General features: G+C 39.7%; 1 protein-coding gene across 1 annotated transcript in view; it reads right to left on the bottom strand.

Annotated features, from left to right (window-relative positions):
• LOC139767255 (insulin receptor-related protein-like) overlaps positions 1-23,482 on the bottom strand; it is a 310,767-nt gene that overhangs the window by 43,287 nt on the left and 243,998 nt on the right. The window contains exons 3-6 of the mRNA XM_071696417.1: positions 19,768-19,865; positions 18,527-18,663; positions 17,959-18,151; positions 17,635-17,743 (exon numbers count right to left, since the gene is read on the bottom strand). Of these exons, the coding sequence (XP_071552518.1) occupies positions 17,635-17,743; positions 17,959-18,151; positions 18,527-18,663; positions 19,768-19,865 (537 nt within the window). The remainder of the gene's footprint in view (positions 1-17,634; positions 17,744-17,958; positions 18,152-18,526; positions 18,664-19,767; positions 19,866-23,482) is intronic.

The raw sequence follows: 23,482 nt of genomic DNA, 5'->3' as shown, positions 1-23,482 counted from the left end.
AAATCATTATGAGAGAATTGACAAAACACGAAAACATAAAATAAAAGTTGTTCAAGACGCACGCAGCTACCTAGGTCAACCCCCGCCACCTGACCCTCCTTAATCCCTCTCCCTTACAACGGTTACTGCCAGACAAAGCAGACAGTGGTTGGTCTATACTGATTGGTGCTGGACGGCGGGACTCGAGTGTGATGTTGGGATTAATATAACTTTATCAGGTACTGGTACCTGATGAGGTGGATTGTGTCCACGAAACATGTCGTGCCACCTTCACACACACACACACACACACACACACACACACACACACACACACGTAAGCGAATTTGTGCGTGACCGTGCGTGTGTTGGTAACACGCTTCATCGTCTCGATTAACTCGACACAGGATGACATGAGGAAGGTCACAAGGAGCCCCAGGAAAGGTTGAACGACCCCCCCCCCCCCAAAACTCCCGGCCACTTATGTGTATCTGTTGCCTGCACATGTCCGCAAGTCAAAACTGATTTCGACTTGGGGAAGGTCATGGAGGCTTGCGGGGGATTCATTTCACCTTCCAACTGACGGGTACTGCCGTTAGTAGACACCTCACACACACACACACACACACACACACACACACACACACACACACACATATTAATTATATTATATATTATATTATTTTAATTTTCCAAAAGAAGGAACAGAGAAGGGGGCCAGGTGAGGATATTCCCTCAAAGGCCCAGTCCTCTGTTCTTAACGCTACCTCGCTAACGCGGGAAATGGCGAATAGTATGGAAAAAAAAATATATATATATATATATATATATATATATATATATATATATATATATATATGTATATGTATATGTATATATCATTTACTTGATTGGCGGTTCTCGCGTTGGCGAGGTAGCGCCAGGTACAGACGAAGAAAGGCCGCTGGCTAAAGATCATTTTGTTGGTGGTTAGAAAATGACGTTGAAGGCCTCAGTAACGTGGTAGTTGACATACCTAAAAACCAAGATCACTTACAGACCTAAGACGTTCATTCGATTTACAGTCTAGAAACAAATTGCTAATTTTTACAATTTAGTGGCGAGGTTGTGCGTCTCAGCATTAGATGCTCTGTTTAGTCTTGGAAATCCTGCTTGATACAGACAGGACAGAATGGAAAGGAATGGTGTGGCAAACACCTTATATGATACCCGGACTCACAAACAAGTACTATCAGAGCCGTCTAGAAGACTTGAACTTTCTTGTGTCTATGAAACTCTTTATGGCTAAATTTGTCTGATTTCAGTCGAATGTGCATGAGCGCCCACACACGCACATATGCATATCAACATATACATGCAACGACATATACATGTGTACACGTGAACATACATATTCATGCTTGCTTGCCTTCATCCATTCCCGCTGCTACCCCGCCCTACAGGAAATAGCATCTTTACCCCCCCCCCTCCCCCCGATTAAATGTTTCATTGTGAAGCAGAATTATTCTAATAAAGAAATTTGATTAGTCCTCATTATCCCTTGTTCAGTTACTATTATCACTATCATTACTATCATTATTACTATTATTATGCAACCCTTTTCTTTCATAAGTGTTTGCTATTTCCTGCTTGAGCTAGGTAGCATAAAAAGCAAGTGACTGATATATTGAACCAGGGCATGTGAAGCGTCCGGGGTAAACCATGGAAAGGTCTGTGGGGCCTGGATGTGGACAGGGAGCCGTGGTTTCGGTGCATTACACATGACAGGTAGAGTCCGAGTGTGATGTGAACTAAAGTGGCCCTTTTGTCTGTTCCTGGCGCTGCCTCGCTGGAGTTGGGGGGGGAATGCTATTTCGTGTGTAGGCGGATGGCGACGAGAATGGATGAAGATAGCAAGTATGGATATGCACATGTATATATATGTATATGTCTGTGTATGTATATAAATGTATACGTTGAAATGTATTTGTATGTATATGTGCGTGAGTGGGCAGCCAGACTGGTGGCAAGACAACGTCCCGTCTACCACCATCATCCAGGCCTCGTCGACCACACCATCAACCTTAGTAGCACAATACCTGGGTGAGGTCGAGGGAGGGAGGGAGGGAGGGAGCAGGTCGCGGTGGGACAGGGAAGGGGTGGATGATGATGAGGAGGCATGCTAGGCCTGGAGGCAAATGCGGCGGACACGATTATAACCGGATGTAATGTCGTCTGCAGTCATGCATGGGTATTTCCTGATGATTACTGCCCTGGCTCGTGGGGGAATCTTATCACCATGATTACCTGACGAATAGAAAACGTTCGTACCCTGCAACCCCTTTTTTCCCTTCCATCCAGGAGGATCCTTCATGAACCAGTTTTTGTTTCAAGGAACATACGTGGTACCAGCTGTGCTCTGTGCATACACGCGTGCTCAAAACTTTACGTGTAATGCCACGCCTTTGTGAGATGGAGAATGTCATTTGTAAAAGGATTAGGTTGCCTTACAGCCGACAGTATCAAGACGCACGCTAACTTAACTTTCGCAACGTTCAGAGTTAACACCTGTTATTACCTGGAAGTATATGAACTCAATCATACGGGGGCATAGCCTATATGCTAACGTGCGCAGATCCCACACAAATGGTAGGGGGTTCGAATCCTTGCTGTTGGAGGCCATTATGTGTTCTACGAAAGTGCTCCCTTAAGTTAGCAAAGAAAGCATTCTGTAGAGTTGAACCCAAACCTCCCACTGACACAAAGAATCTTTTAGTTCTCCCTTTTCATAATAATTTTACTTTACTTCCCATGTTCCTTTATTCTTTTAATGTAAATGTTGCCTTCAGCAACAATAATACTATAAAAAATATCTTAATCAGGAACTCACCAGAAAATTCTCCTGGGTGCATCTATAAAGTGCCATGTAGAAATTGTTATAAGTTTTATGTTGGGCAAACTGGTAAGGATCTTTCTGTTAGACTTCAGCAACACAAATATAGTATAAGAACAGGACAAGAATCAAATGCCTTGTTTAATCACGTTAAAAACTATGATCATTGTACTGAATGGAATAATGCCATCTCAGTTATTAACTCTTAACTCCAGTACCACGAAATATTGAATCTTCTATCATCAAATACACAAAGAATTATAACCTTGATATTAGTGAAGGTCTCTACAAATTGGATAACTCTACTGTTGATAAATTTTGTAAACAATTCCCCTTCTTGTCCACATAATAAGTTTATGATACGCTCGCTGTCTGTCTTGGACAATCATGTGTTTACCAAATGGCGTCCTACCTACGTCTCTTCGTTGTATATCAGCTGACTTATATTTCTTTCTGGTGTCTCCCCTGATGATATGATTATTACACGAAAGTGCACTTGGGAACTTTTCGTGTTTCATTTTCCCCGTGGACTCATGGGAATATGCTTGATCACGCGCAAATTTGTGATCCTTTCCAATATATATATATATATATATATATATATATGTGTGTGTGTGTGTGTTTCATATTTGACTGCAGTTTCCCGCGTTATCAAGGCATCCCCAGGACCAAACAAAGCAAGGCTGTAATTGCTCACATCCATTCTCTGCCTGTCATGTGTAATGCACCAAACCAGAGCTCCCTATCCACAACCAGGTATACCCCGGCATCTTCACATGCCCTGGTTCAATCCAATAATAGCAAGTCGACCAATGTATATCATATCATTCCAATCTAATTCTATCCCTCGCATGCCTCTCACCTTCCTACATGTTCAGGTTCCGATTACTCAAATTCGTTTTTCACTCCATCCTTCCATCTCCAATATGGTGTACCCCTTCTTGTTCCCTCCACTTCTGAAACGTATATCTTCTTTGTCAGCCTCTCCTCTCTTATTCTCTCTATATGTCCAAAACATTTCAGCACACCCTCTTCAGCTCTCTCAACCACACGCTTTTTATTACCACACCTATCTCTTACCCTTCTATAGTTCACATTATCAAACCATCTCGCACCACATATTTTCCACAACAAACATTTAATTTTCAATACGTTCATTCTCTTTTGCACATTCTCATCTTTAGTCCATTCATCGTATTCATAAAACAATGGGACTACAAAATCTTTAAACACTCACTTTTGCCTTACAAGATACCTTTTCTTTCCACACTTTCTTCAGGACTCCCAGAATTTTCGCCCCATCACCCACTTTATGACTCATTGCTGCTTTCATGATTCCATTTGTTGCTGTATCCACTCCTAGGTATCTAAAGGATTTCACTTCCTCCAAGATTTCCCTCCACTCAAACTCACACCCTAACTAACCTGTTCCTTCACCGTACTAAACCAAATAATCATGCTTTTATTCACATATACTCACATGCTATGTCAGATTCAGTCACAAACTTCAGCATTTCCTCATTCGAATCTGTCACCAGTGCTGTATCATCACCAAACAACAACTGACTCGCTTCATAGGCACTTTCATCCCCTACAAATTGCATACTTGCATTAACCTCCCTCACCTCTCCATCCATTTACAAATGAAGTAGCTATAGTGGCATCACACACCCATGCCGCAGGCCAATCTTCACTTGGAACCATTCAATTTCCTCTTTTACTACACGTGCACACGCCTTACACCCTTGTCAAAAGCATCTCAGCTCTAGCAGTTTTCCTCCCACACCATATATTCTTGAGACCTTCCACGAGGCATTTCTATCAACCCTATCATACGCTTTCTGCAGATCTATTAATGCCATATATACTATTTATCCTACACATTACTTAAAACAAACACTTAATCTGCATGTCCTCTACCACTTATGTAACCTCAATGTTCATCCCTAGTCTGACGTTCTGTACATGCCTTCACTCTCACAGTTACTACTCTCCCATGAGACTCACAAGGTACACTCGACAAACTTATACCATTGTCCTTTTGAACACTCACCTTTAACCCCCTTGCCTCTAAACAATGGTGCTATGTGTGACATCCGCCATTCTATAGACACATCATCATGATCCACACATACATTGAAAATCCTAACTAACCAATCTTCAACACAGTCACCCACTTTCTTAAGATTTTCTACTACAATATCATCAACTCCAGCCACCTTACCACATTTCATCTTCCGCAAGGTTTTCACCACCTCTCCTTTCTTCATCAAACCACTCTGCATGGTATCCCACTCTGCATACCATCTCGATCCCAAACACCCTACACGTGCCACCCTATCATCGAATGTATTTAACAATCCTTCAAAATACTCACCATATATATATATATATATATATATATATATATATATATATATATATATATATATATATATATATATCATACAAAACTCCAACAGCCAGGATCGAACCCGGGACCCCTGTGCACTAGGCGGTAGCGCTACTGCTGGGCTATGATCTCCCCTAATAGGGAAAGGTATATATTTTCGTTACAGATTTGAGCTTCCTTCCTAAAGAATCCCACTTCAAAAACTTTTAAAACTTATCCTTTCCTTTCGTACTTTCTTATAAACTTGTCCCTGCCTTCTTAGCTAACATCAGTGTCACCTCGTTCCGTCTTCCCTTTTTTTCCTGCTGGCTATTGTACAACCGGTGGACTATGTGTGTGTGGGTAGGGAGGTGCCTTGTACTTTACTATCTGTATCTTAAATAGGATCAGAACCACTAGGTTATTCACAGATTCCACGTACGCGGTATTCGCACTAGGTTAAGAAACTGGGTAACACGATCGTAAAGATCTCTCCTCGTCCCTTGTTTATCAATAACACTTTGTTTTACAAAGAAACAATATCTAATGTCAAAAAAAAAAGAATCTTGTATTCTTAATATTGGCCTGTAGCAAGATGGTTTATGATAATTCTGTATATATATATATATATATATATATATATATATATATATATATATATATATATATATATATATTTTTTTTTTTTTTTTTTTTTTCAAACTATTCGCCATTTCCCGCGTTAGCGAGGTAGCGTTAAGAACAGAAGACTGGGCCTTTTTTGGAATATCCTCACCTGGCCCCCTCTGTTCCTTCTTTTGGAAAATTAAAAAAAAAAGACGAGAGGGGAGGACTTCCAGCCCCCCGCTCCCTCCCCTTTTAGTCGCCTTCTACGACACGCAGGGAATACGTGGGAAGTATTCTTAATCCCCTATCCCCAGGGATAATATATATATATATATATATATATATATATATATATATATATATATATATATATATATATATATATATTTGTACATAATCTGAGTTCATGCGCTTCTGGCATTGACAAGTCGATTTGAAACTCTTTACCAACATGTTATCTTCGATATGTCGTTTATGCAATGGGCTTTCAAATGTTATGTATACAAAAGTGATATCATAAGGGGTGTAGAGAAGGCCCTCCGACTGCTTTAATATGTTAGAAGCCACAATATACTCGTAATGCTTCTTGCGGGAAACTATACGGTGGCGATTGTAGTTCTAAGGTTAGAGGGTATAACATATCATCCGCGCAGAGAGGTGTTAGAACCAGCCGGGTGCAATAACACATAAATCAAGGACACCAATCATGTGCAGGATGACCTGAGAGGGTGCATGTGGCAGAGCGCTTAAAACATCCAATTAGAGTTGATGAGATGGAAGTGGAAGTATGTAATGTTGCATAACCACCTTCTGACTTGGAATGTTTGAATCTACGAAATGAAGTTAATGGGGTTACGATTGAATGCCTGCAGTTTTAATAGACATCATCCGGTGCTACTCCCTGGCGATCTGAGAGCAATAGCAGGGATAGAGATCTGGCATGAACACTTAACATTTGCGAATGGAACGATCATACTATTCAATTATAACAGAAGCGGAAGACGTGATCCGACATCTGTGGAGAAACGGTGAGGAATTTAAAGCAGACAACCAACTATTGTGTAATTTTATCACTAATTACAATGTCTCAGAATGCATAGGATATCATACGAATTACGTTCCAAGGGGAGAGAGAGAGAGAGAGAGAGAGAGAGAGAGAGAGAGAGAGAGAGAGAGAGAGAGAGAGAGAGAGAGAGAGACGTTCTCAAGTTGGTGGGGGAGAAGCAAGACGCCGGGTATGTATCTTACTGTAAGTGGGTTCAAGAATTTTGATCATGTTCCTGTCCACAAGATTCAAACCTTCTGTAGAAATCCTGGCGTTACACAGAAGTAGATTAAATGTATTATGTGGTATTACAACTGATAGATTATAAAAGGCGACAATCTTCTTAGTAAATTAGTTAAAGTATATAATGATAGGAAGGATTTCAGGGATGTAGCTAACCTCAAAAGTTATAGGGAGCTTAGAGGTGGTTTTATTAGGCAAGTGAAGGATAATCAATCCATGGTACGAATCTATGGACGTCGTACAACCTCAGACAACAACATCTTTATGTGGAGAAAAATATGAAAGTCAAAAGGAGAGCAAAATAACACAAGGTCACCTTTTAATTCCACAGCAGATGCTGATCAACACCTGGGAACATGGAAGTAGTGTTAATTCTATACAAGATGACACTGAAAGGGAACAGCATCATATGGACGCAACTAGGAAGAGAACGAATGAAACTTAGTGCAAAATGGGTTAGATGAACCTTACGAAATAAATGGATTTATAAAGAGCCATCGTTCATACATTATTACAACCCTGGGAAACGATAGGATAAACCCTACCCTATACTCAATGCTCCGTTCAGCGTAAGGAGAGAAACTTGACAAGTGCTGCACAATATGTCACTAGAAACAGGACAATTGCCTATGTCTTAAAAGAGAGCATTTGTCATACCCAAACCCAAGAGAAATCTAGGGATGTAGGCCAAGTAAGCTCGCTCTCTGTTTATGTGAAATGCTGAAGATGTTACTTTTGAATAGGTTGCTGACTTAGTCTGGAGAATATCACAAAAACTTAAGCGGTTTCATGCAGGAAAGACACTCGGTCAACTTTATGCGAAAGGATGCAGACAAATTCTCCATTTTCATAGACTATAAGGGAATGTTCAATAAAGCTAATGGCCTGGAAATCTTGAAGGTGATGAGAAGGGAATGAAAGGGTATTTAGCCCTCCTTACTTGCCTGCTACCTAAAATAGAGGAATAGTTATTGAACTGCTAGAGTGCACTAGAGGGAATGTGATACCATGTAAGGAAATCTACAAGGAAAGCCAAGTCCTACCCTTTTTGATGCTGTTATGAATGGTATTGGAGGGAAGAAACTACCGCCTGGCACCAAACAAATACGAAATGCTGATGAAATTATTATCAAAAAGAGATTTCTACCGGATGTACATAGAAAACTGAACGTTATGATAAAGATATGTAAGGAAATTTAAATAGTAATATTCAAGGAGACAACTGAAGGTACGTTTGAAGGGAGAAGATAAACCAGAAGTAATATTAATAGGATGGTCATTATGAAAAAGAATAAGCAAACAATTTGAGTTATGTGATTCAAGAGAAGACAGGGGAGTTAAGAAACTGGGGCGTGTGGCCAGCCAAAGGAATGAAATATTAGGATGTGAAATACTTAAAGAGATAAGTAGTTAAATGATGATGCGTATGAGGAATTGACTGGCGAGTCTGAAGCAGGCAGATCCAGGGGGAAATGTATCCAGACAGTTGTATCCATCATGAGGTCATGTAATACTGAAGAAGAGAAGAAGAAATATTGAGTGTGGCGAGAAAAGTCTTGACCCCTGATCGAAACAATGACTTCGTAATATTACCAGTTAGGAGAGTGAACGTAAACTGTCAGTGGGTGTAAAGACTCCTGCACTTGAGAAGATTCAGGCAATTGATGATGACAAGGGTGATGTTCGTCACACTGATGGAAATGTCCAAGACGGCAAGAAGAGAGGAACGTAATCTGTGACGTGGAGAGATGGGTCTCAAAACAAGAAACGTGGTAGACCAAGTGACGGAGTGACTTCGGCACGGGAGGAAATAGTTATCACAATAAGGTTCTAAAAGCTGCGAGAGAGGCGAATTCTGTAAATGACATGATAAGTGACTGTAAATATGCTGCTCTTGACAAGCTTAGGAAATGGGAGACAGGGTGTTGAGGGATGGGTTGCTGCAAATGAAGATGACATTAGATGTAATGTTTGGAAGTTAGAAATTGAATGGAAGAAATGACACAATCCTCTGGGTACCTGCACATGTGTGACTGGCTGAGAAATGAATTGGCTCTTACCAAAGATGCATGTAGGAGAAATGAGACAGAACTTCACATCCTTAACCATGTCGTCAAAAAGGGAGAGAGAATGAGCTGTAGGAAAGAGAAGATATGAAAGAAGACAGCTAGAGCTTAAGCTGTTATATTAGAATATAGAAATGTCAGGGATCATACGTAGGGAGAGAATATAGAAATGTCAGGGATCATACATAGGGAAAGAATATGCGCAAGAACGTTACTGTGGTTAGATTAAGACCAGGAAACAATAATGGATGGGAATATAGAACAGGTTATGACGACCATCATTCATGAGATGCAAGATGAATTATTGCAGAAGAGAAAGGGTGCATTTCAGGATTATATTCAAGAATGTAGTGTAATGTTTCGATTTAGAATGTAGATAGATGGATAGACCGGATTAATGAGGTTGTTAATCTCTGAATCGAGTGTAAAGTATAAAATTGTTACGTGAAACCAACTGAAACCGATGCCATTACAACACAGGCACCTCACCACACTGGGGGTGGGAGCCCTTTCTCCTTGAGAATAAGATTCTTTTCATTATATATAATTGGAATTTCACGTGCATATTCCTTGAAGTTGATTAGTGACGGTCATTTTAGTGTAGAAAATACGTGAGTATACGATCATTTGGTAAGTTTCAAAGTTAACTTCTTGAGCACGACAGTAAGAGTCTTGAACACAACGGTACGATTTGGGAACACGAAGGAACGATTTGTGAGCACGAAGGAGCGAATCGGGAGCACGAAGGAACGATTCGTGAGCACGAAGGAGCGACTCGGGAGCATGAAGGAACGACTCGTGAGCACGAAGGAGCGAAGCGGGAGCATGAAGGAACGACTCGGGAGCACGAAGGAGCGACTCGGGAGCATGAAGGAACGACTCGTGAGCACGAAGGAACGATTCGTGAGCACGAAGGAACGATTCGTGAGCACGAAGGAGCGACTCGGGAGCATGAAGGAACGACTCGTGAGCACGAAGGAGCGACTCGTGAGCACGAAGGAGCGAATCGGGAGCATGAAGGAACGACTCGTGAGCACGAAGGAGCGACTCGTGAGCACGAAGGAGCGACTCCGGATCACGAAGGAGTGATTCATGAGCACGTTGGAACGATCTCTGTGGCTTTATAAGCCTGACCGTAGGGACATACCGCCGAACTCAATTAAGAACGAGTAACTCTATAACTTACGTATTTACCTTCCAACATGCTATGGCGAGGACAAAACATGACACACACACACACACACACACACACCCGAAAACTTGAGGGCATGTGCAACACTACAAACAGAGAGGGATAACAGGTCATGTACAGGTGTACGTACGCACACGCACAATGCAAGATGGGTTAGTAACCAAGTGTGTTACTGGCGTGTTGTGTGTGTGTGTGTGTGTGTGTGTGTGTGTGTGTGTGTGTGTGACTTCAAACTCGGAGACTAACAAAGGAGTTCTTCTAATATTCGTATGTCCTGGGCTGGAGGAAATACACACTGCTATTAAGGAGATACACCACGTAATAAGACCAGCTTAATGAACAAGACTGGCATCTTGGCAGAGATTATACTGACGGATCCAAGGGCTAAATGATGACAAATGTAATTTTCTTTTAGAGCAAAATGATGTTGATTACATTAATGGGTTGTTATAATGCGGCCCTTGAATATGAGAGGAAGACCCTTGGGTACGACGGCATGACCCTTGGCCTTACCCTCAATGGTCAGAGCATTGTACCCGGACGTATTAAACTGGTACGTTCTGGAGTTGCCCCGACCGTCGCGCCTGAGCCCTAGTGCTGGAGGGGTTCATAAACTAGACAACACTCGCCCGTCGATTTCATCCAGCAACCTACAATTGTGTCAGGGAAGATGATAGTTGCCTGGGGAGCAGCACGGTTAGGTGCAGCCAATCACCTCGGCAGAACACAGATACCTGTAGTACAAAATGAATTTGAGCGGATGTGGCCTTTCTTTGTTCCTGGCGCTACTTCGTTTAAGCGGAAAATAGCGATTATGATATATATATATATATATATATATATATATATATATATATATATATATATATATATATATATATATATATATATTTTTATTGTCGCTGTCTCCCGCGTTTGCGAGGTAGCGCAAGGAAACAGACGAAAGAAATGGCCCAACCCACCCCCATACACATGTATATACATACGTCCACACACGCAAATATACATACCTACACAGCTTTCCATGGTTTACCCCAGACGCTTCACATGCCTTGATTCAATCCACTGACAGCACGTCAACCCCGGTATACCACATCGCTCCAATTCACTCTATTCCTTGCCCTCCTTTCACCCTCCTGCATGTTCAGGCCCCGATCACACAAAATCTTTTTCACTCCATCTTTCCACCTCCAATTTGGTCTCCCTCTTCTCCTCGTTCCCTCCACCTCCAACACATATATTCTCTTGGTCAATCTTTCCTCACTCATTCTCTCCATGTGCCCGAACCATTTCAAAACACCCTCTTCTGCTCTCTCAACCACGCTCTTTTTATTTCCACACATCTCTCTTACCCTTACGTTACTTACTCGATCAAACCACCTCACACCACATATTGTCCTCAAACATCTCATTTCCAGCACATCCATCCTCCTGCGCACAACTCTATCCATAGCCCACGTCTCGCAACCATACAACATTGTTGGAACCACTATTCCTTCAAACATACCCATTTTTGCTTTCCGAGATAATGTTCTCGACTTCCACACATTCTTCAAGGCTCCCAGAATTTTCGCCCCCTCCCCCACCCTATGATCCACTTCCTCTTCCATGGTTCCATCCGCTGACAGATCCACTCCCAGATATCTAAAACACTTCACTTCCTCCAGTTTTTCTCCATTCAAACTCACCTCCCAATTGACTTGACCCTCAACCCTACTGTACCTAATAACCTTGCTCTTATTCACATTTACTCTTAACATATATATATATATATATATATATATATATATATATATATATATATATATATATATATATATATATATATATGTCTTGTTTCATCAGATAAAGTGTGAATTAAACGTCCTATATCAATTTTCACTTTATCCTTGAAATATATGTCGTCAAATTGATTCATGTCAAATGTGATTCATGTTATGGTGTTCGTTGCATATAAAGTGCAGGTCTTCCGCTTCGAAGATGAAGTGTTAAGCGTCGGCTGAGTGACGTAGCAATCATACTCTCTCCCATTAACACAAAAATAGTAATCATGCACACACACACACACACACTGTATGGACCGGAAGAAATAAGCATGTGAAAGAAGACCTCTCCAAATGGGTCGAGGTGACCAGTAAGAATGCTACAGGTTTCTGTTCTTCTTGATCATCGTAAATGACTTGCCAGAATATGTTGGCAGATGATGCCAAGGTCATGTGGCAGGTGAGAAAGACTGCGTCAACTTACAAGGGGACCTGAACAGACTCTAGAGTGGGTTTGATTCATGATGGTTGACGTTCACAACTCAAGTAAAGTATTAAGGATAGGATCAAAGTGAGAGACAGGCTGAAAATAACTACTACCAGACAGGAAATAAGCTTCAGGATTCTTTGTGTGAGAAGAACTTGGGAGTCAACATCGTCCATAAGCTGTCGCCGTAGTTCCACATTTAGGATTGCAGTTGAGGATGCAAATTGTCTGCTGGCAAGTGTTAAAATATCATTCAATTATATGGATAAGGAAATGATTAGCAGTGTCTTCATAAGCCCAAAACGAGAATAAGCTTCTTTGGTCACCGCACCTAAAGAAGAACAAAGAGCTAACAGAGAAGGTCCAGAGGAAGGCAACAAAGATGGTACCAAAATGAGAAAACAAACGTAAAGGGAAAGACTAACGATTTTAAATTTGCTAACCTAAGAAGAAAGAAGAGCGAGGGGTGACCTGATCACAACCTGTAAGATTTTATACCAGACTGATGACGTGGACAGAGAGCAATTCTTCGAAAGAATAGAGAACCCAGAGGTGTATAATGCACCCAGAGGGGGTAACATGAAACTAAGCAAGGAACTTGTTAGATTGGACGTAAAGAAGTACGTTTATTTATATCAGAAGAGTAATGGATGAAAGGAATAAACTGATGTGATTAATGCAGACAGCATACATGAACTTAAGAAGTTGTGTAAGATTGTAGAGAATGTTTATGACACGGTGCCACGCGACTGTAAAACTCCCTCATGATACAGCACAATTCTGTAACTACACACACACACACACACACACACACACACACACACACACACACACACACACACACACATCTACATCGACTAACATATACACAAATGCTAATTAGGGACGAACGTGACCTTGGCAAGAGACGACGGTGATGGGTTGCGCAGAGTGTGCGTTCTTTGTTTTCAGAGCCACAAGGGATGATAAACAACACACATACGGATCTCATTACGCTGAGGAACGTGAGTGGAAGACAAGCCACAAGTGAGCTGTGATGATGAGGGGCTCATGTGTGTGTGGCTCAACGAGGGAGTCGTGCGTGGCTGGGATAACGTGATGTATCACGGTCGTATTACAGGGATAATGTACTGTGTTATTGGGATAATGTCGTATATCATTGCTGCATTGTTAGGATAATCTAGCGTATGACGAAGTTTACTGTGTTATATTTGTGTGACATGACTGGGATTACGTAACGTATTACTGGGATAAAGTACCGTGTTACAGACGTTTAGCTGGGATGATGCACTGTATTACTGCTCTATCACTGTTTTTACTGGGATACTGTTCTTCTTACAGGAAAATTGTAATATATCACAGAGATAATGTGCTGTATTTCTTGGGTACTGTAACACTAAGATAACGTGCAGTATCACTGTGAAATTCGTTGTATTACTGGGATAATATACTGTATCACTGGGATAATGTCTTGTAATGCAGGGATAATATGCTGTATTACTGAGACTGGGATAATATGTTGTACTACCTGGATAATGCGCTGTATTACTGGGATAATGTTCTCTATTGCTGGAATTATGTACTGTATTACTGGAATAATGTGCTGTACTGCTGGAATAATGTACTGTATTACTGGGATAATGTGCTGTATTGCTGGAATAATGTGCTGTACTGCTGGAATAATGTACTGTATTACTGGGATAATGTGCTGTATTACTGGAATAATGTGCTGTACTGCTGGAATAACGTACTGTATTACTGGGATAATGTGCTGTACTGCTGGAATAATGTACTTTATTACTGGGATAATGTGCTGTACTGCTGGAATAATGTACTGTATTACTGGAATAATGTGCTGTACTGCTGGAATAATGTACTGTATTACTGGAATAATGTGCTGTATTGCTGGAATAATGTACTGTATTACTGGGATAATGTGCTGTATTGCTGGAATAATGTACTGTATTGCTGGAATAATGTGCTGTACTGCTGGAATAATGTACTGTATTACTGGAATAATGTACTGTATTACTGGGATAATGTGCTATATTACTGGGATAATGTGCTGTATTGCTGGAATAATGTACTGTATTACTGGGATAATGTGCCGTATTGCTGGAATAATGTACTGTATTATTGGGATAATGTGCAGTATTACCGAGATGATATGCTGTATTGATGAGATAATGTACTGTATCAGAGGGGTAACATGCTGTAGTACTGAGATAATGTACTGTATTACTGGGATAATGTGCTGTATTGCTGGAATTATGTACTGTATTACTGGGATGATGTGCTGTATTGCTAGAATTACTGTATTACTGGAATGATGTGCTGTATTACTGGGATAATGTGCTGTATTGCTGGAATAATGTACTGTATTACTGGGATAATGCGCTGTATTGCTGGAATAATGTACTGTATTACTGGGATAATGTGCAGTATTACCGAGATGATATGCTGTATTGATGAGATAATGTACTGTATTAGAGGGGTAATATGCTGTAGTACTGAGTTAATGTGCTGTATTGCTGGGACAATGTGGTGCATTACTGGGGTGAGGTTAAGTTTTCCTAAAGAGATGCATGGTTTACATGAGGCGGGGGCGAGGTGAAGTGGTTTTCCTGCAGTAATGCAGTGTATTACTAGGATGATACAGTGTATCACTAGGGTATCACAGTGTATCACTGGTCTGGTACACTGTATTACTAAGGGATGATACACTGTATTACTAAGGGATGATACACTGTATTACTAGGGGATGATACACTGTATTACTAAGTGATGATACAGTATATTACTAGGGGATGATACACTGTATTACTAGGGGATGATACACTGTATTACTAAGTGATGATACAGTATATTACTAGGGGATGATACACTGTATTAATAGGGGATGATATACTGTATTACTAAGGAATGATACAGTGTGTTACTAGGGGATGATACAGTGGATTACTAGGGGATGATACACTGTATTACTAGGTTGATACAGTGCATTACTGGAATGATACAGTGTATTAGCAAGATAATACACAATTTTACTACGGAGTGATACAGTGTATTACAGGTATGATACACTGCATGATTAAGGGGTGATACAGTGTATCATTGCTGTGATTCAGTGCATTCTTAGTATGATACAGTGTATTACATGAATGATTCACTGCATTACCAGGGTGATACAGTGTATTTCTGGGATGATATAATTCATCAAAAGGGTGATGCAGTGCAACACTAGCATGATGCAGTGTATCGATGGGTCAATACAGTGTCTTTATTGATATGGTATTGTGCGTCACTAGGGAGAAACGATGTGTTACTGGGGGCAATACAATGCATTACTTGGGATGATACAGTGTATTACTGGGATGTTACGATGCATTACTTGGGATGATACAGTGTATTACTAGGATGTTACAGTGCATTACTTGGATGATACAGTGTATCACTAGGATGTTACAATGCATTACTTGGATGATACAGTGTATCACTAGGATGTTACGATGCATTACTTGGGATGATACAGTGTATTACTAGGATGTTACGATGCATTACTTGGGATGATACAGTGTATTACTAGGATGTTACAGTGCATTACTTGGGATGATACAGTGTATCACTAGGATGTTACGATGCATTACTTGGGATGATACAGTGTATTACTAGGATGTTACAGTGCATTACTTGGATGATACAGTGTATCACTAGGATGTTACGATGCATTACTTGGGATGATACAGTGTAAATAAAGCAATGTAACTATTGCCATTGATTCGATACAAATAACGATTACCAAACACTAAACCTGTCATTCCAAACCCCTTTTTATACCCCAATTCGAACAGAGTTTCCTTCGGGTGCCAGAGATATGCAGCTGAACAACGAAGGATAATAGGTAACGAACGAAATATCAGCCATGGTACAGTAACCAAACACGGACGCCACTCACAGGAAAGTCCTTAGTCCTGTCTAGCTATATGATACAAGGAGGTCGTGCCTACTGTCACACCAGGTCGTGTCTACTATCACAACAGGTCGTCCCTACTATCACAACAGGTCGTCCCTACTATCACAACAGGTCGTGCCTACTATCACAACAGGTCGTCCCTACTATCACAACAGGTCGTGCCTACTATCACAACAGGTCGTCCTTCCTATCACAACAGGTCGTCCCTACTATCACAACAGGTCGTGCCTACTATCACAACAGGTCCCCCGCTGCAGAATATCCCTTAAATACCTCGGCTGCTAATTATTATCTGTTCACCTTCACGTGAGCAACGCTCTGAGCATTTGCTGGTGGATTCCTTCAGCAAATATAGCCAACACCTGACTGAAATATTACGTTCTCACGTACGATATACACCGTGGGGGAAAATATGAATGTTGCTTCAATAATTACATAAAAGGGGAAAGGTATGAGGAGACCAAGAGAGGCAAGACGAGCGGAATGAAGGGGAAACAATAAATGGCCGAGGAATGTAGCCAGGGTATGACTGAAGGACTGTGTACAATGTAACAATAACACAGCACCAGTTGTGTTGCCATGTGGGTAAAAGCTACAGAGAAAAGCGTCATCGGTACTTGGGTTAAGCGCCTCGCCTATCTTGGCGCTTCCATGGGTGACAGACCAAGCAATTTACAGACTATATAAATTTACCATCTAACAGTGTCATGCTTTCTCTCGATTCATATCAATACAGCAAAACTGTAATATAAACTTTTTACTATCAAAACTGTCTAATCAAGTCCAAAAATATATGCCATTTGATTTCCATAAATCGCATTTAATGAAAGTTTTGATCTAAGACTATATAAATTCACTAGCTAACAGTCATGCTTTCTCCTGATTCATATCAATACGGGAAGCTGGAATATAAATGTTTGACTATCTAAACTGTCTAATCAAGTCCTCAAATATATGCCATCTAATTTGCATGAACCGTATCAAATGAAAGTTCTCATCTAAAACCCCATTTCAGGGCAAAGTTCTGATGCACTCACAGAGCTGGCAGTGTTGGGGTCCCCAGCACCGGTCTTCATCACACTGGTGTGATCCACGACACTGCAGGTTCCCAGGGCATGAGGCGCACTCCACCTCCTCCCGGTTCCTCTGTCCAGGTAAGAGCGAGACAAAAAAAAAAGTTCACAACAGCTAAAGAACACAGACCGACTCATCTGCCTCAGGCAGAGATAAAATAAATCTTTCGTTCATGTCCTCCAGATTAAGAAACGGATGGGTTGTGAGATTAAAGATGTTCACTAACACCACAGACTCATGGCGTGCATGGCTTGCCTCATGAGACCAGCTAGTCTATCTTGACTCACCTTGATAACGTTCTCCCCCAGACGGTAGCGAGTGATGTGGTCCCAGTCGATAGTATTGGCGTAGCAGAGTGATGGGTTCCTCTCGATCCTGACGGAGCCACGGAGGATGGTCGTTAACGAGACCAGCCCCACTTCCTCGAGGTCAGGCAGTCTGTAGATCACCAGGGCGTAGTTGTGGAAGAGCGACGTGGCCCTGCAAGGTCAATGACGTGGTCAGTCACGTAAGGAAAGACACCATAACAATGTCGGGTGGACACTTCAGCGTTCATGGGATGTGAGAGGTACACAGGTGCTGTGTTTATGTGAAGTATACAACAGTGATTGTTTTCATGTGCAGTGCACAGCTGGAGTGACTGTTTATGGGAAGTAAACAAGAGAAAAGACCGTGTTCATGGGAAACACACAAGAGGACTGACGGTGTTCATGTGAAGTACACAGCAGGAGTGGCTTTGTTCATGTGAAATACAGATGAATAACAGTGTTCATGTGAAGTTAAAAAGAGGAGTGACTACGTTCATGGTAAACCATCGTGCCTGCAGGGGAGCAGGAGGCAGGGCCAGCCACTCACCTGATGACGGAGAGGTTTGGGAACATGGTCCTGAGGGAGGTGAGGCCCTTCACGTGGTACAGGAACAGGTACTCGGTGATCTCCCTCAAGTGAGGAAAGGAGAAGCTCTGCAGCAACTGGCTGGCGTTAGGATCAGTCTGAGGAAACAGATGAAGTGGTTACATTTCTCGCCTCGACACAGCATCGTTGCCATCACTCACTGCCGAACCAATATTGTCCAGACCAATGTCTGCTGCCCTTAATCCGAGGGACATACAATGAGCAAGATAACTAAGTTTACCTTTGTCTCTCTCAGATACTGTTCACTCGTATACATACTAGGACTATAACGCATGGTTCTTTCGGTTAGTGTCAAAGTGATTAGTAAGTCAGGGAGGTGATAAGAAGGAAAGGCGAAAGAGGGGCACTGATAATGAGCATGTGAGGCGGTGGAGGCAAGAGTAATATCAATATGTAAAAACACAAACAGATATACTAAAGGAGAAATGGAAGCACTGTTGAAGAAATATAGCCAGTTTATTCAGCATTTTCGAAAAAAAGAAAAACTAATGATTTCAGGAGTATTGCTCAGGACCAGCACTGGGAATAAGGGGCGCCTTCTTCAGTAAGGTTCTCTCAGCTCGCTCCTTCCTGTTTCTAGAAGCTTAATTTGTAAATCTGTTGCAGCACTCTTACTGATGTTCTTAAAGTTTTACGAAGGACGGACTACACTTACATGAACTAGGAGCTGCGCATTTTGGAGGCACCTTAGTAAGTCTACACGTGTATTGAGGTAATGGAAAAAGCATAACGCAGCCCGTGTGGAGTAGACCCATCTCCATCGATAACTACTTTTCGAAACAAGTCTCAGTCGCATCTCAATATATTCTTTGTTAACGCACGGAGTAACAAAATCCAGAGTTGAGAAAAATATGCTGAAAGAAATATACATGATTGGTATTTCTCAATCTTAGTTCCATTTAAAAGAAATAGTGATTTCCTTGCCGAATACGCAATTCCAGGTTACATGTTACTTACAGTGATAGAGGAATAAAGTAGGCGTTCATGTTTTTCTTTCAAATCATTATCATTGTCATCATTTATACCATTATCATCATTATCATTACTATCATTGTAAACATTTCTATCAATATTATTATCATTGCCATTATCATCATCAGTAAAAAAAAAAAAAAAAAGGTGTTTGCGTTAAGGAGGTGGAGACCTGTCCAAGCAGAGTTATGGATGAGAGGTGACCTTACCTTCATGAGGGAGATATGGAGATGACCCACCACCCTGGTGCACGGACACAGCTCATGCAGATCACTGGGGTTGTTCCTCACATGGAGGCTCTCACAGTCTGTCGGAGGAGACATCGTACATTAAGACTACCAAAGGCTATGGGGATCGTTCATCAGGTGAAGGATGTTCCTCTCTGTCGAGGGAGACACTACACATGAAGAGCGCTGGAGGCTAGGGGGTCATTCTTCACGCGAAGGAGACACAACACATTAGGACTAATTCGTGTTCAGTGCATATCACACACACACACACACACACACACACACACGTTACACAGGTGTGTGTGTGTATGTGTGTGTGTTTGCCTACATACACTGGAGTAGAGATATAGCACATACGTATACACAAGGTTAAGAGAAGGGGCAACTCTAGTGTTAAACTCGCTCCTCGTAACACACAAACAGTAATCACACTAGCTATCTCTCAATCACCACAACGAGTAACAGTGTTCAGGAGATATGCACGGTGTAAGAAGAAGCTATAGTTAATGTCATAATTTCGAGGAATGAGTTTAAGTAACTAGTACAACATGCACCATCTTCAGCACAACCCTGTAATATCACAGTACATCGTAAGTACAAATAATAAAGTTATCAGTAATGAAGAGTATGTGCTGATAAGGATAACATTCAATACATACATACATATATATATATATATATATATATATATATATATATATATATATATATATATATTTGCTCTATTATACTATGGTCTTTGTCTTTATAGAAACTGAGATTCACGCTGATTCTAGGATATGACATGCCACATCATAGTAAAACTTCATTAGTTAAGATTCAACACCTGCATATGTTTCATAAGTTATTTTCTGTTGTGATACCAGCCGGAACATGCTGGAGGATGAGTCAAGAAAGTACAGCATCGGCCGACTTCGGAAGACCTAGCAGAACTCTTACCGAGAGCTGCTGATGGGTGTGGTAGGTGAGTGATCACTACTTATTTCGAATTGAAATTTCCAGATAAGAAGCCGAAAATAAGTCTGGACTGCTATGTAGCTGTGTAGCTACGCTTTTCTTTACGATTCTCAGCTTCTGCATATAACTTGTACTTTCTCTTACGTAGTTGCCTGTCTTCGCAGAAAATAAGTTTCAGGCATAATTTACAGTAAAGGGTCAGGTATCAACCAATTCATTGCACAGAAAACTTCAGTTAACCATACAGGTATATGACGGTGAATAAAGACTTCTATCAAGTGTTTCTATTAAGTAAACGGTGAGTGTGTTTGCTGTGGTTCTAGTGACCTCCTTAAGCTGATTGTAAGAAATTATGGAGAAGGGGCCGCTACTACAGGATGTAGCACGTAAATAGCGCTTTCCTATGTCCTGCATAAGTTTCTGTAGTCTTTTTTTTTATTTTCATTCACTGTCCACAGTCAATAAGATTATGTATTCAAAAAGTGAGGAAAGAGAAGAGGTTACGAGTGTAGCCATTGAGAATACCTTGGATTTTTTTTGCTCAGTTTTTCAACTTCCTCAGATTTTACTGAAAATCTGTGTGTAGATGTTATTTTATATGGTATTTAAGTATTTGGAGTCAAAAGACTGTAATTCATAATAACCGTTTAATTAGCACCTGGACTAATTATGATAAAATCTAAATGGTAATTACTCGAGTAATAATACGAATTTTTTTTATTTTGACCACAGATTCCTATTCAGCATACATAAAAGTATCTATGCTGAAAATTTCAAGAAAATTTATTTTTTCAAAAAAAAAATCAAGAAAAATCCAAGCCATTTTTTTGCTGATTTTCAACTTTCTCAGATTTTAATAAAAATCTGTGAATAGATGTTATTTTATATGGTATTTAAGTATATGGAGTCAAAAGACTGTAATTCATAATATTAACCGTTTAATTAGCACCTGGACTAATTATGAGAAAATTTAAATGCTAATTGCTCGAGTGATTATACGAATTTTAAGATTTTGACCACAGATTCGTATTCAGCATACATAAAAGTATCTATGCTGAAAATTTCAAGAAAATCTAATTTTTCAAAAAAAATCAAGAAAAATCCAAGGCCTTGCATTTTTTGCTCAGAATTTCAACTTCGTCAGATTTTAATGAAAATCAGTGTAAAGATATCATTTTATATGGTATTTAAGTATATGGAGTCAAGAGACTGAAATTCATGATATTAATCGGTTAATTAGCACCTGGACTAATTATAAAATTTAAATGCTAATTACTAGACTAATTATATGAATTTTTAGATTTTGACCACAGATTTGCATTCAGCATATATAAAAGTATGTATGCTAAAAATTTCAAGAAAATCTAATTTTTTCAAAAAAATCAAGAAATATCCAAGCCTTGCATTTTTTTATGCACAGATTTTCAAATTCCTCAGATTTCAATGAAAATCTGTGTATAGATGTTATTCTATATGGTATTAAAGTATTTGGAGTCAAAAGACTGTAATTCATATCAACCTGTTTAATTAGCACCTGGACTAATTATGGTAAAATCTAAATGCTAAGTACTCGAATAATTATACGAATTTTTAGATTTTGACCATAGATTCGTATTCAGCATACATAAAAGTATCTATGCTGAACATTTCAAGAAAATCTTTTCAACTTCCTCAGATTTTAATTAAAATCTGTGTATAGATGTTATTTTATATGATATTTAAATATTTGGAGTCAAAAGACTGTACTTCATAATATTAACCGTTTAATTAGCACCTGGACTGATCGGGATGAAATTTAAATGCTAATTACTCTAGTAATTATACGAATTTTTAGATTTTGACCACAGATTCGTATTCAGCATACATAAAAGTATCTATGCTGAAAATTTCAAGAAAATCTATTTTTTCAAAAAAAATCAAGAAAAATCCTAGGAATTGGATTTTTTTCTCAGATTTTCAACTTCCTCAGATTTTAATCAAAATCTGTGTATAAATGATATTTTATATGGTATCTAAGTATTTGGAGTCAAAAGACTGTAATTCATAATATTAACCGTTTAATTAGCACCTAGACTAATTGATAAAATTTAAATGCTAATTACTCGAGTAATTATACGAATTTTTATATTTTGACCAGAGATTCGTATTCAGCATACATAAAAATATCTATGCTCAAAATTTCAAGAAAATCTATTTTTCCGAAAAAATCAAGAAAAATCCAAGTGTATCATAAATATCAAGTAAATCCAAGATTATTTCAAAAATATCAAGAAAAATATTTTCCTTAGATTTTCAACTTCTTCAGATTTTAATGAAAATTTGGGAATTTGTCATATTCTATATGGTGATTAAGGATATCGAGTCAAAATATTGCATTTCATAAAATTAAGCCGTTAATTACATACTTAACATTAAATTGTAATTATATTAATATGCTAATTACACGACTAATTCCACGAATTTTAAGGTTTTGACCACAGATTCTTATTCAGCACACGTAAAAACATCTAGGGTGAAAATTTTAGGAAAATCTATTTTTTTAAAAATATCAAGAAAATCCAAGGCTATAGCCTAGGATAATATTTTGCTCAGATTTTCAACTTCTTCAGATTTTAATGAAAATTTGGGAATATATCATATTCTATATGGTGATTAAGGATATCGAGTCAAAATATTGCATTTCATAAAATTAAGCGCGTAATTACATGCTTAACATTCATTATAATTATATTAATAT

The sequence above is a fragment of the Panulirus ornatus genome, chromosome 4 (assembly GCF_036320965.1).
Source record: "Panulirus ornatus isolate Po-2019 chromosome 4, ASM3632096v1, whole genome shotgun sequence".
NCBI lineage: Eukaryota > Metazoa > Arthropoda > Malacostraca > Decapoda > Palinuridae > Panulirus > Panulirus ornatus.
This window is presented reverse-complemented; position numbering and strand designations above follow the sequence as displayed.